The following is a 14120-nucleotide window of genomic DNA, read 5'->3' as shown; positions in this document are numbered from 1 at the left end:
GCCGAAAGCGATCAGATTATTAAAACAATAAAAATACCATTTATCTCAGGAGTAACTGACAAATTAGCCTGTGTTTTGCAAAAGCAAAACATTACAGTAAGATTTAGTACAGTACACAAAATTCAACAACTAGTAACATGCACTAAAGACGAATTACCTAAATTATCAACAGAAGGTGTATATCGGATTAATTGTGTATGTGGCAGATGCTATATTGGACAGACAGGGCGTAACGTTAGTGTAAGACTAAAAGAACACCAGAGAAATATTAATCTATCACAAACACAACTGTCGGCAGTGGCAGAACATGCATGCCAACAGGGACACTCAATTGATTTTGACAACGTGGAAGTGTTGTGTAAAACTAGTTACAACTGGCAAAGACTAATTAGAGAATCGATTGAAATTGAGAGAAACAGAAATAACTTTAATCGCTCAGACAGCTACAGGCTTAGTGCGGCCTGGAAGCGTATTATTAAATAAGATACATTACAATCCCTTATAAGGGAAACAAACACTAACTGATTACTAATGTAGCATAATCACAATAAAACACATTCCAAATGATTACTAATCTACAACTCGCATCGTAACAACAGCCTGATTACTAATCTAGTATATAATTACAATCACTCCCCCCTTGAATCTTTGCACCTGATGAGTTAATGAGTTAATGATGACGTCACCCTGCTGCTGCTCTATATAAGAACGGGAGACACAGCAGAGCCTCACCATTCTGGCGAATTGCCCGATGATGCTGGATGCAATTACCAGTGAAACGTCGTACTCAAATTGTAAATGTTGTGGCTTCAACACACCGGTGGGCTAAAGCAGTGAACTATTTGTCTTTTGTCAACGTGACACATTTTTACTGATTGGCCGTGTCGGGTGGTGGAGGGTTACGACACATTTATAAATAACGCGATCTAAACCCAAAAACGTTGATTATGAATAACATTGGTCGCAAAAGCCTACGTGTTAAACTCACTACTCAATTATACATTATAGTTTTGGTGACCTGTGCCACTCGCCTGACACTGTACGCTGTGGGTAACGCTGCCGGCTAGGCAACGTGGATTTTCATCCAATTTTATATATTTTGTTTTTCTTTTTCATGAAACGCTTATTATACAAATTGTAGCTAATTATTAGTTTGTTATTACAAAAATAATCTTTTTTCTCCAAAAGTCTATCAGCGCTGCTTTTGATAACATTCAAGTGCGCCCCAATTTGTGTACATTATCTTTTTGTGTTGCACACAATTATACATTTAAGCATTTGCTACCACTGCCAATATGTCACAAGGAGAAACGATTTGAATGTTGGACTTTATCCCAACGAACCTGTTTTTGTCTCCATTGACAACTTTATGATGTTTCTTTGTCAAGATGCAAAATCCAACCAACATCAAGGTGCCGATTCAAGGAAATTCATCTCAAGGAAAACGTTTGGGAGATGATCATCAAATTTCACCAAACGTGAATATGAGACATTTGGAATAATTACATTAAATACATTTTTTTTATTTTAGTCTTTCTTGTATTAAATTTAATGTGTATGAACCCATAATATGACCGTAAATGACACTAGTTTATATATATGTAATAATGCTCTTTGAGACGACTTCTGGAATCCGTCTTTTATTCACTTTGGGTTACAGCTACTTCACGCTGCTGATAGGCAACGTGAAGGGACAGATAGACCGAGAGAGACGCACTGCCACGTGGCAACTCGGAGCCCCGCTCTTGCGTGGCCCCTTCCTCCGTTCGTTCCCGTTCTGACCACGTGTCGTTCCTCTCTACCCCTATTTAATACCCGGGTCACGTGGTACGCTTCAGCCAATCCTCGTTAGCCTGCATCGAATCTTCCAGGCTCCCTCGTCAGCTCCCGGGACCACGCCCCTGACTCATCTCCCCATTGGCTGAGGCCAAAGCCAGCAGAACCAATCTCCATAGCTGTCACCCTTCCATCACGTCAGGGCCATGCCCCCAGGCTTCCCCCCATTGGCTGTAAACCAGGACCGGCAGAGCCAATCACCATGACAAGTTATGATACGTCAGTGAGCCGGATATATTCTCATATTACATATATACAGAAAGAGAGAATCGATTGGGTACCATTACCGAACCGTATGTCACACCCGTTGTCTTACTCAGCAAACTAAAATGAAACGTTATTCTGCTTAACAACCTGAAGTCGATTGGATAACATATCTTTTTCTTTTACCCAAACTAAGGGCATCTTCGTTGATCAACGGAAGCCAACACATGTTGTGATCCACATTTGTCAAAGGCCTTCGACACGTCAAGGAATAATGCTCCAGAGTCGTGTTTATCATTCTAGATTTGAAGCTTTCGTGACTGTTGTCATGCAATTATTTTCACGGAAACTTGATTGTCGAGGGTTGAGAAGATTGTGTCTTGAAGTATAAACTTCGTTGTGTTTTGAATATTTTATCAAAGTCCTTGACTAAAGTCGATAACATTTAAATTGGATGATAATTGTTAAGCTCATCCTCTGAACCGCCTTCATGTAAAGGTCGTATAAATGCAGTTTTCCATTCAATTGGACTTTTGCATTCTTGAAGGGACATATTAAAACGTGCACAAGTGGTCTACAAATAACATCTCCAGCAGCCGCGAGAGCAAAATGACAATCTGTTCTGCAATAACGCCGCGTGTTGTTTTCATAACGCGAATTGGATATAACCCAATGATGAATGTATTAGGGAACATTTTTTACAACGCGGATGCGAATTAGATAAAACGCGATTGAGTGAACAGAACGACGTTGCGCGTGTAAGCATCACACGAGGCAGCGGGATGCTGCTGGATCCTTCACGACGCTACACAGACGCATCTCACATACTATCGCCGACTGTGCTCTACCAAATAAGATTTGTCTCGCTTTGCATACAACGGTGTTGATTTTAATTACAATGAGTAGCAAGGCTGTGAAGCGTTCTGGTAGTGGTGCTCGTGGGAGTGAAGTCAAGAAAAGCTATGACTCTTGAACAAAAACTCGATGTGAAAGAGCGGTATGGACGAAACTAAAGAACACGTGATGACATTATTCGCGCAACGGGACTTACCGAATCCACGCTGCGCATTTTTCGTGGCATTGCAGAAACAAGGAAAATATGTAATTTTACTACCCCCTAACCCCTTAATTCCCATTGAATCAATGGTTGTTATTATAACTACCGCGTTATCGGTGAACATGCTTTATATTTACACTTCGTGAGAGTGCCTCCGAGCGTCCCTGACAGGCCTGGCCTGGATGTGATTTCATCATCAAGTTGGACTTCGATGATCCTCGCATGCAGCGCGTGTCCTGGCCAACCCCTTGGGACCGCCGCAGGGTGTAATATAATTGATTGTCTTTGTCATTGAGAGACTGCGACCTCCCTTATGAATTGTTCGAGGTAATGTCCGGTTGACAAAGACGTCGCAAAACTGCACCAAGGTTGTAACTGCCCGAGTGGCTGAAGTTATGTTTGTGTGTTTTTGTTATAATGCGAACTTCTGCGGATGCCGTGACGAGTCCTGGGCCAGAATGAGCTCGGATCTGCACAGGATTTCGACATTATCGAAAGCCGCCGCCGCCGCATGATCCATGAATGAACAACGCTCTGCAAAAACAAAAAGCGGCAGCGATGGCAGAAACAACAGGCGACGAAGCTTCCAACACCCCCCAACTGCGGCCCTGGTGCGTGACCTGTGGCCGCGTCGCACACTCGCACCGGAATGCTGACTCGAGACGTCGCGCGCGCGGGACGGGCACGCGATGGCCGTGCCCCGGGGCCTCGCGGCTGTCACGCTCGCAGCCTCGCTTTGGTTTCGCCGCTCAACTCCCCCCCCCCCACACACACCACCCCCACACCCCTCTCATCAATAGCCAGCAGCGCAGTGCCCGCCTCTCTAATGCCGGGTTCGCGCATTCCTCCGCCCTCCCGAGCCGCGAGTTCGCGCGAACGCCGGTGCGGTGTTTTGACACTCGTTGGCATCATATCGGTGTCATGGAGACGAAGCTATTTGTGGTTAGTTCAGAAAGAAAAAAACCCATGACTAACCCTCGCAGAATTCATTCTAGTTCCTGTACTACCCATCGGCATGCGACACGAGATAAATACATTCCATTTTTGGGATGGAAGAAACAATAGATTATATAGTGCTGAGGTGTATTCGGGTTTGAATGGACGGATATAGAAACGTCGGAGACGTTGATGTTCAACAGCGCATGTACATAATCACCACGTGTACTTAAGTTATTCAATTACACGAAATATGGGACACTCCAGGCCTTGGGGGACAAGTTTGGATTATATTTCATTGTAAAATAACGCACGGTATAGCTGAACACGTGTGCAGCACGGCACCACGGGAGAACCCATAACACCTTGCGAACGCACCAGATGAAGTGCACAGTGTTTGAATCACCATCATCATTGAGCGATTGCAGTGTTTCATCTGTGTGAACATTTAGTAACCGAGTACACACAAATCCGTTCCAACAATTGGTTCCTTCTTCTTTGACGATGTCCACATTTATACCTCCCGGTGCAAGAGATTTCCCCGTTTTAATAATTATCCGTCAGAGGATGTGCTCTCCTCGTCCGAGAGCCAAGTTCGTTCCTGTCCTGTGCGATTAGATTTTCAAAACAATCATCTCGCGAGTAGCGTGTCCATCTTTCTCTCCACAAGGGCAACCATTTCGTGGGTTGTCATTCCACCTATCACTGCCACTGCTCGCATGCCACCCATTGCTGGGACATCTTCAATCTTTGTTCGTGTGGGGTTCTCCGATTTCTTCTCGTTCCTCTTCTGATCGTTGACTCAGACAAATCTGAGTATCATGACACTTTTTTACGTCACTTCAGTGCATTTCACCCTTATGAGGGCCGGCGTTCACATTGCTCATGAGCTTAGAGTCGCCACCGGTCCGGATTTGACCCAGACAGTCCTGGAATTGGCATCTGTCTGCGGGTGGCAGGAACCGATTTGTACCCAGATCTGGTATCGGTATTGCCGTGTTGCGCGCTATCACAGTAGACTACCCAGTGTGAACAGACCTTGGCTGACTGAGAAATATGTCCAGGATTGATTTGGTGGAATAGGTGGCCATGCCAGGCGAGTTGCTCACCGAAAATACGGAAGCGAGCCAAGCGACTCCTCTGCTTCCTATCACTCGTAGCACTCCACTCGTGTGGCTAAAGACAAAGCACTGCTGTCAACCGCCGATCCGAACATAACAAGGAAACAACAGTAAAACACAATTTGGGTTCAAGACGCATACTAAACTAAACATTTATTTTACCAGGTTAGGCCCACTGAGATATATAGCTCTTTTTTAGAAGTGACCTGGCTAAAATGATATCTCAACGAAGTGGAAATTTATAGTAGCAGAGAACAACTCTAAACGCATGTTTCTAAATGTGGAGGGAAAACAGGAGGACCCTGAGAAAAATCCACCCGACCATGGGAAGAGAGACATGCAAACTCCAAGTATAGAGACGTCAGGGTCGGGAACGAATCCACGACCTCCTGTATACCTGGCGAGGGAGTTAACATCTCATAGCCACCGTGGCGTTACTCAAATGAATCAGACCTGCTGTTTAGCCACTGTACTTACTCGCTCACCAGCGGTCAGTCGCCTCCTCATCACTCTTCTATCGCTACTTCCACGGTTACTCTTCCTGATAACTTCACTCACTCATTCCAAACTACCCATGCTATCACCACGATGCAGGTTATACAGGCGTCATGGTCGGGATCGAACCCACGGCCTTCTGTATATCAGGCGAGGTAGTTAACATCTCACCACCGCGGCGCCCGACGTGGAGCAGTGGCACAGTGGTTATGCACGTACGTACATTGAATTTCTTTTGTAGCTAATCGGAGGTGCGCCGAGTGGAGTTCCATTCCTGGCCAGGGCTAACATCTGTGTTGAGTGGTAGCCGAGCAGGTCCTGAACACCCTCTTCTTCCCGAACCCGTACAGAACAGTGTAGCGAGCTTTGGTCAAACAACCCCTAGTGACTAACACAGCATGGGGGGGGGGGGGGGGTGTGCTTCATCCAGCAGCAGATTGATAACCGCATCAACGATGGGACCGATGAACAGCGTTCGTCTCGTGACCGCCGTCCTGCCCGTAATGATGCTGTGAGAGTGGACTTGAGGCTCTACACCGTGGCAGGATTTTTCAGGAATGTTTGCGACCAAAGAGAAAGTCAAGATTGCATTTGAAACGGCAAACTTTATTAAAAACGTGTCATTCTGTTGTTCTTTATGACGACACCTCTATGGTAGCTTACCATGAGACGTCAGAGATAGATACATTGCTAATTCGTTGCAAGCTTCGTCACATCACATAACTCTACCATCATAGCGTAACACTGCCATCATAGCGTAACACTGCCATATGTCTGCACACTGCAGAATACCTATAAAATAGCCGTATAAATACTGTAATCAAAAGCATGCAAATTACCACGCAAATATAATAAGTATATGCAGGGGGAGGCTGTCGGGTGGAGGGAACGGAAGATCGTCACTCGGCGTGCCGCGATCCCCAGCCCCATTCCCCATAATGCGATGGATCCTCACGGCGCTCCAAGAGTCAATCCTCGATGTTTGCCACCGTGAACAATGTGGCACCTCGAGTTTGCTGCAGGGGTCACGTGAACCCACTTCAGAGCTGACGCGTGCACGTTTTGATGCGTGCATGCGTCGTTAAGCGAATTTGTCGACTTTAATAATTGGCCAGCGGAACCCCAAAAGACAGTTGTATTGGATCTCTGCCGCTTATTGCAGTGAATCAACACAAAAGTACAGCAGATCAGAGTGGTGTAAACTATCGAGTGTGCACGCCGGTGCAACGATACCCAGGGTGCACGGTAGGGTCACCACCCGGATAGTTCAGGAATCGGCTTCTTTGTCCCGGTGGCAAAGGAGTGAATTTGTACTGAGTCCTGGTACCGGGATCGTGTTGAACCTTTTTTCATGGTTCCAGAATACTGCACAGCTTTAATGGAGCTAGGCTGGCTGAGAAACATGCCCAGCCTTGTTCTGTGGAAAGGTGGCAGGCCCAGCTCATGGGTTTCGAGTGGTTCCAGGCTCTGTGCTATGAAGGGGTCAATTGAGCAAGGGACCAAATCTCACTGTCTTGTGTTGGTGCCCGTACCCAACCGTACTACGGCGCCGACTGGGAACACTCGTATTTCCACGAGGACGAATATTTTGGTTGTAAATAGCAGTGCGGTGTTTCTGACGAACATTCTTTGTTACCTCATGAGGATTTTTTTAATTAATGAAATTAACGTGTTCTAGATAAACAGGGTACGTTTGACGACACATTTCACTTTTGATCAAATGTGCCTGCTTCACGGCAGTGGAAAAACCTTACACCAATTTTATTTATCCCACTGTTCGTTTGTTGTGTAGATTATCGAGGCAGGAGCCGATGACAGAATCACCCAGGATGCACCCGATCTTGTCCCACGTCGGAAGTTAAGCAGAGCTTGAGCCTGGACGGTACTTGGGCGGGCGACAGCCGTGCATACAATTGGGTTGGTTGTGCAGCACTGTGCTACGTTCCACCGTGTGTGCCACCACATCTTCGCCGACCTCTACTGCCCGGTGTGGTGAAGATGGTCAGATGTGGCAGAGGGAGGCCATCGACTAGAAAAGGGCTGGACATGTGCGGTGAGCGGCGGTGAGGCCAGTCGTTCTGGTGGTGGTGATAAGGCAGTGGGGCCGCTGTGACGCCGAGATGCATGATGATGCCGGCGCAAACGGAGGAGGAGCAGGGTGCGAACGTTAACGACCACGCGACCTTAAAAGGAGACGCGACCCAAATACAAACGTCTCATGCGTTACGGACGCGCAAGCCGAGCGGCGGTGTCTGGGGTGAGGGCTCTGGTGACGCGGGGCGGTGGGGAATAAATGAAGGCGCCACACGTCAAGGAGTGATGTTGTAGCACCCTCGTGTGGCATCACTGCTCTGCGCTGGCTGTATCCATCCACAATGTGCCGTTGGAATTCTAAAGCCTGCGGAGGTGAGTTTTCCACTTGTCCCGGGTTTGATCCAGACAGACCAGGAAATTGGCATGTGTCTGTCCGGGTGGCACAATTTGATTTGTACCGAGATCTGGTATCGGTATTGTGTTGAATTGAACGACAGGATACTGCACCGTTTCTGATAGAACGAGTGTTGAGAAATGTGTCAGAAACATGTCAGTTTTGTGTAAAAGGTGGCGACACTATTCGAGGTCCCCTGGTAGATGGTGCACCCACTCACGAAGGTCCAAACTGCTGCACTCCCAGATGATCGACGCTACTTTATCGACCAAATTAAATGGCCCCCCCACATACTTTTGTTTGGCGCATGTCATTCTTTAATCACACTTTTAGCGTCGTCGTTAAAATGAGGGGAAGGACGCAGCGCACATTGGGTCTGAGAGGAATAAATCCTCCGATCCTGTTGCGGAGAAGCGTCGTTCTGCCCTCACGGTGGCGGCTGCGGCGTGGCACTCCGGCGATGGCCACGAGCTCAGAACGCGCGAGCCTCCATGTTGGCACGGAGCATGAGCGCCACGGGGACCCACACTCCCGGCGTCTCGGCGATGCGCAGGAACGCCGCCTGCTCGTCCCCGCGAGCGTCATTCCACGGCGCTACTCGCTCGTAACTGAAGCCTGCGGAGCAGTGCACAGGGCAGCGCCACCCGACACACACAAAGACAAAGATCCCCCGTTTAGCCTTGACAGACTGTTGGGGCACGTGCTATTAGCGAGCACCTATGAAGGCCGGTATGGCACACGAGGGGGTGGGTGGCCAACACCACGCCCGGCCGCCTTTGTCTCCCTAGTGGCGATGTTTACACATTGCACCAGGTACTCATTTGAGGCTGCGTCGACACACACATGCACGTACGCACAAGCAAAAAGAAAGATCCCACTGTATAGCCTGAACAGACTGCTGAGGCAAGTGCTGTTAGCGAGCACATATAAAGGCCGGTACGACACATGAAGGGGAGGGTGGCCAACACCACGCCCGGCCGCCTTTGTTTCCCGAGTGGAGATGTTTGTACACCGCACCAGGTACTAATTTTAGGCCGAGTCGACCTAAGGGAGGCCCAGGACCGATTCAGATAATCATCACCGGTGTTGGCCATGAGCGAGAATCGAACTCGGGTCACTGGATATGTAGTGCAGTGTAGCGCTAACCGCTACACCACCACTCCCCACACCAACATCCACACACATATAGACACACGCAGAAGACATGTGCTCATGCACGCCCGCATTCACGCACCTGTGCCAGTGCCCAGCCGCACACCACCCAGGAAGTGGTTGCTGGACAGAGACTCGTGGTCCCAGAGCGTGAGCTCCAGGCTGACCTCGGGCAGCTCCTGCACGGGCAGCCCCTCGAAGATGAACGTGTGGTTCCACACCGGGTTGACCGTCTTGCGCACCACAGGGGTCTTCTGCTTCGTCACCTTGTGCTCATCCGGGAGAAGGTATCTGCTCAACGTGCGTGTGTGTGCATGTGTGTGTATACGTGCGTATGCGTGTGCAGGGAGTGGAAGTGTAGCGGTTAGCGTGCTGCCCTAGTTCAATTCCCGCTCACGGCCAACACCCGTGACGATGATTTGAATCGGTCCTGGGCCTCCCCTAGGTCGACTCAAGCTCAAATAAGTACTTGGTCTGGTGTGTAAACATTGCTACTAGGGAGACAAAGGCGGCCGGGCGTGGTGCTAACCACCCACTACCTCGTGTGCCGTGGCGGCCTTCATTGGTGCACACTAACAGAACTTGCCCTAAAAGTATTTTAAAGGCTATAAGCGAATCTTTGTCTTTGTGTGTATGTATATGTAGGTGTGCATGTGTGCATAGCGCAGCACAGCACTTGCCCCATCAATCTGTTAAGGCTATACGGGGGATCTGTGTCTTTGTAGCATAGCACTTAGCATGCTGCGCTTCAAACCAGGCGACCTGAGTTCGATTCCCCCTCACGGCCAATACCAGTGGCAATTATCTCTTTCTTTAAAACTTATTTTTTGTTTATTATGTTATTCCTTCCCCCACACCTCCGATTAGCACGGTTGGCTACGTACGGTGCTAAAGAAGTTCAACGTACAGTACATACATGCGAGGGGGTGGGTGGTCAACATCATGCACGGCCGCCTTTGTCTCCCCAGTGCTGATGTTTAGTACTTACCACACCATCAGACAACTGGTGATTGTTCGTGAGCGAGAGTCGAACTCGCCGCGTTCGTGGCACAGTGGCGTTAACCACTGCACCACCACTCCCCACTCACACACACACAGAGAGAGAGACCGTATGAAACTCCACACAGAGAGGCGCTGGCCTCTTGCTGGCGGTGGTGGGGATGGGGGGGGGGCCCCGCTCTCACCCTTTGACGAAGGGGTTGGACGTGCGCCCGGCCTTGGCTGCCGTCAGGTTCTTGGCGCCCTTGATGTTGATGTGCAGCTCCCCCGTGGGCAGGGGCCGCCTCTTCCCCTTCCCCTTTCCGTCTGCCGCGCGCGCACAACCACCGGGACAATTGACACGGAGCCGCGTCCATTCGTGTGCGAGCGCTGTCCAATAGTCGCGAAATCAAAGCGATGTTCTGCTCAAGATGAGCACTGAGGCGGTGCTCGTCGCGTCCTTACAGCCCTGAGGCAGTGATGGAGATTTCACATTGCAATGGCAGAAGCAATAAGGCATTCACTGTTGAGCTCCCAACAAGGTGGAACTATTTTATACACCTCGTAGGGATGATAGGCTGCATAAACCCCCAACCAGGATTTGAATTCGCGACCTTCCGATGGAACATCTTTATTTGGAAGGGATTGTCCAGGTGTACATTTTCCCCGATACACATTTTGTATAAACCACTTGCACGCCTCTTCCAAATCCCATGAACGAGGCTCCCAGAATTCTGCTACCATTATCATCAGCCAAGATCAATCTACTGCTGCGAAGGCCTTCTCAAGCCGTAGCAATCTCCCACGGGCTGCCTTCACGGCTTCATCTCAACGACGGAAATCGACGCAGCTATCCAAGCTCTCACGAACCGAGGCCGATAACGAACATTATTGAGAAAACAATTTTATAAGTGGCACGACCGGACTAGGCCCCTGGCTCTGGGCTCCTCTCAGACTTCGGGGCGGGGGTGGGGGGCAGCAGATAAATGTATGTGGGGGGGAGCGGAGCACTGTAATGGTGACGACACCAAGAAGGAGGAGGCTGGGCCACACAGCGGACACCCTCAGTGGTGCGGGGCACCGACCGGGCAGGGCCCCGCTGGTGGGCGCCGTAACTCACCGGGAGACTCACCGGGAGGAGACTCACCGGGAGGGGACTCGGGCTGGGGCTGCTCGGCGGGGGCGATGTACTTGAGCGCGAGGATGAGCTCGCCTTTGTATTGGGGGCTCGCCTCTGTGATGTTCTCCACCTGGGGTGGAGGAACAGGCACAGCCGCTTGCAACGGACACGAGGATTCGGAACACTCGCGGGATCACAAAGAGTTCACGGTGGGGTGGAGAAAGTAGAGCAGTGAATCAGAATCGAAGTCTTTATTTAGACTGGAGGAGGAATTCGATGAGCTATGAAGTTTTTTTCTCTCACAGATTTCCAGTAGGGGCACGATATTGGTGCAAAGTTCAACAGTTCAACAGCGTTGGCTCAAGCAAGGCTGACTCTGATAATGAGACGCTGAATGTCGAAGCCAGAATATAGTTCACTATTTATTAAACTTCTCATTTTACCAGGTAAGGCCCACTGAGCTATCTTTGTCAGCAGCCCTGACCTGGCTGTCACAAGTCATGGCTCCACGAAGTGGCTTACAAAAACCCGATAGGAGTGCAACGTTTAGGTAAGCAAGTCACTACGAATAAATACAAATAAAGTATATGAGAACAAATTGCAAAAGTACAACTCCTGCCGATTCTTCAACACTAAATGCAAGCCTGGGCAAGGCAGACCACACCAAGGCAACAGACAGTAGTCCCTCAATCAAATTGCACATTGAGAAGGAGTGAGTGGGTGATCCGGTGAGCGAGTGAGTGGGTTGGTGAGTGTCGATGAGACCTGCCGTACTCTGGTTGAACTCACAAGCCATGAGTGTCTGGGAGACCGATACAGGTGAAAGAATCAAACCTGTGGAGATCAGTGGAACGGTAACCATGGCGGTTGCGGCTATGGAAGAGTGAGACGGAGGTGGCTGACCGCCGGTGAGCGAGTGAGCGACTGGAGTGAATTGGCAAGCGCAGGCTAATTAATCACTCTGACCCATTCATCAGGACCTCAATAACATCCCCCGTCATCGCTTGAAGTCACGCAAGCCCTTTTGGACCCATGCGCTGAACCTTAAACAATGCGAATTCAACCCCGATGAAGCCTGAAGAGCTGACTAGAGTTCAAAAGAACTCACAAACGAACACCTTGTGAAAGACCCAACGCAGAAGATCCCAGGGTTTTATCTTCCACGAAGCTCATGGTCCACCCTAAATCAAATCCACACAAACCATGGCAGCAGATGTGGATACCTGATGCACAAATGGAAAATTAAAAACTCTCCATGAGCGTGCGACTGTGGTCATCCAGAACAGGACCGTACAACGCGTAACGACGCAATTCCACGATCCACAAATACGAAGGAGACATCACAGGGATACACTCTGCTCCTTCTGACGCGGTTATCTGGCTTGAAGGTGAAATTGTAGTTGTTGTACTGCATCTACATCATCCGTACGAAAAAAAAGAAGAATCATCCCGACTGCTATCCAATGCAGTCAGGTGGGAACTGGGAGCTCCATCCCAAATATGCCAAGGAGGCACAAATCCTTCACACCCGCACTCAGAGCCAAGCTATGCATATATCACGCTTGTAGCACTGCAATGCTAGGACACCAACACGTGGCCTATGTAAGTGTGTGGTTTGCACTGCAGCGGGGTGGTTAATTATTCTGATGAATTTTAGCAGAGTAATTAGTTAAATAAATTAATGAGCAGCTAAAGGAGTCTCACGCTTGTGGCGGCTGTTGCCGCTGTGTGTTGCTGTGGTCAGAGCTCATCTCAGGCGCGGAGGTTTTCAAGATCGCCCTTCACGGTGGCTAAAATAAGTAACGCTTTGTGGGAGATGAACAGTGGTTGGGTTGGACACGTTACCGCGTGGTGCTTGTGCCAGGCAAGGTGCACTCTGAGGTCATTTTAATGGAATGAGTAACCATGTTGCTTTTGTTGTGCACATATTTTTAAATGACAAATTGGCTTAGAAATCGATGTGAAATATTGGCAGCTTAAATCTCAGTCAAATGACGACTCAACCCATCATGCCTTTGGAGCTGGTAAAATAGATATCAATTTGTGAGGAAGTCAACCTGCCCCTACTGGACACGTGTGAAAGAGAGCTTCATAGCTCATCGGATTTCTCCAGTCCGAATACAGATTCTGATTCTGGCTATCCTTTGGAGAAACTGGCCCCCACGCAAAGGGAATGTGGAATGTCCACCACTGGCTCTGCAGGGCCGTGAACAACAATCCCGAGGCTGCTGCCTTGGGAACGTGGAATTTCCCGCAGCGAAGGGATTGCGCGTTACCCGGGGCTGCAGCGCACACCAGCGGTCGTCCCCACGCTCCAGGTCGCAGCAGTCGAGCGGCAGCGACGCTTGGCCCAGAAAGGAGTTGTGGCGGAAACTGTCGTGGTGCCACACGGAGAGCTGGACGCAGCGGACCTCCAGCTGCGTGTGGCTGATCGCATACTGCACATGCACGCATGCAAAGACAAAGAAGATCCCCCGTATGGGCTTAATAGACTGTTGTGGCAAGTGCTACTAGCGAGTAGCTCCTATAGAGGCCGGCACGGCACACGACGGGGTGGGCCGGCAGCACCAGGCCCAGCCGGCTTTGTCTCCCCAGTGGCGATGTTTACACACCACAACAGGTACTCATTTAAGGCTGAGTCGACCTAGGGGAGGCCCAGGACCGGTTCAGATAATCGTCACTGACGTTGGCCATGAGCGTGAATCGAACCCGGGTCGCCGGGTTCGTAGTGCAGCGCGCTAACCGTTACACTATCGCTTACTGCACACACGAAGACAAAGATCTCCAATATAG

The 14120-nt window shown here is 49.5% G+C and overlaps 1 protein-coding gene across 10 annotated transcripts in view; it reads right to left on the bottom strand.

Annotated features, from left to right (window-relative positions):
* Window positions 1-6244: 6244 nt before the first annotated feature.
* LOC144948703 (synaptotagmin-like protein 5) overlaps window positions 6245-14120 on the bottom strand; it is an 87787-nt gene continuing 79911 nt past the window's right edge. For 9 of the 10 annotated variants that reach the window (XM_078878374.1, XM_078878373.1, XM_078878375.1 and 6 more), the window contains 5 exons: window positions 13604-13765; window positions 11340-11457; window positions 10414-10534; window positions 9312-9520; window positions 6245-8692 (listed from right to left, as the gene is read on the bottom strand). In XM_078878374.1, the coding sequence (XP_078734500.1) occupies window positions 8550-8692; window positions 9312-9520; window positions 10414-10534; window positions 11340-11457; window positions 13604-13765 (753 nt within the window). In that variant the 3' untranslated portion in view covers window positions 6245-8549. The remainder of the gene's footprint in view (window positions 8693-9311; window positions 9521-10413; window positions 10535-11339; window positions 11458-13603; window positions 13766-14120) is intronic. The other variant, XM_078878377.1, reaches the window with a different exon arrangement.

Source organism: Lampetra fluviatilis, chromosome 50 (genome assembly GCF_964198595.1).
Source record: "Lampetra fluviatilis chromosome 50, kcLamFluv1.1, whole genome shotgun sequence".
Taxonomy (NCBI): domain Eukaryota; kingdom Metazoa; phylum Chordata; class Hyperoartia; order Petromyzontiformes; family Petromyzontidae; genus Lampetra; species Lampetra fluviatilis.
The sequence above is the reverse complement of the archived record's forward strand: the minus strand, read 5'-3'. Positions and strand labels throughout refer to the sequence as shown.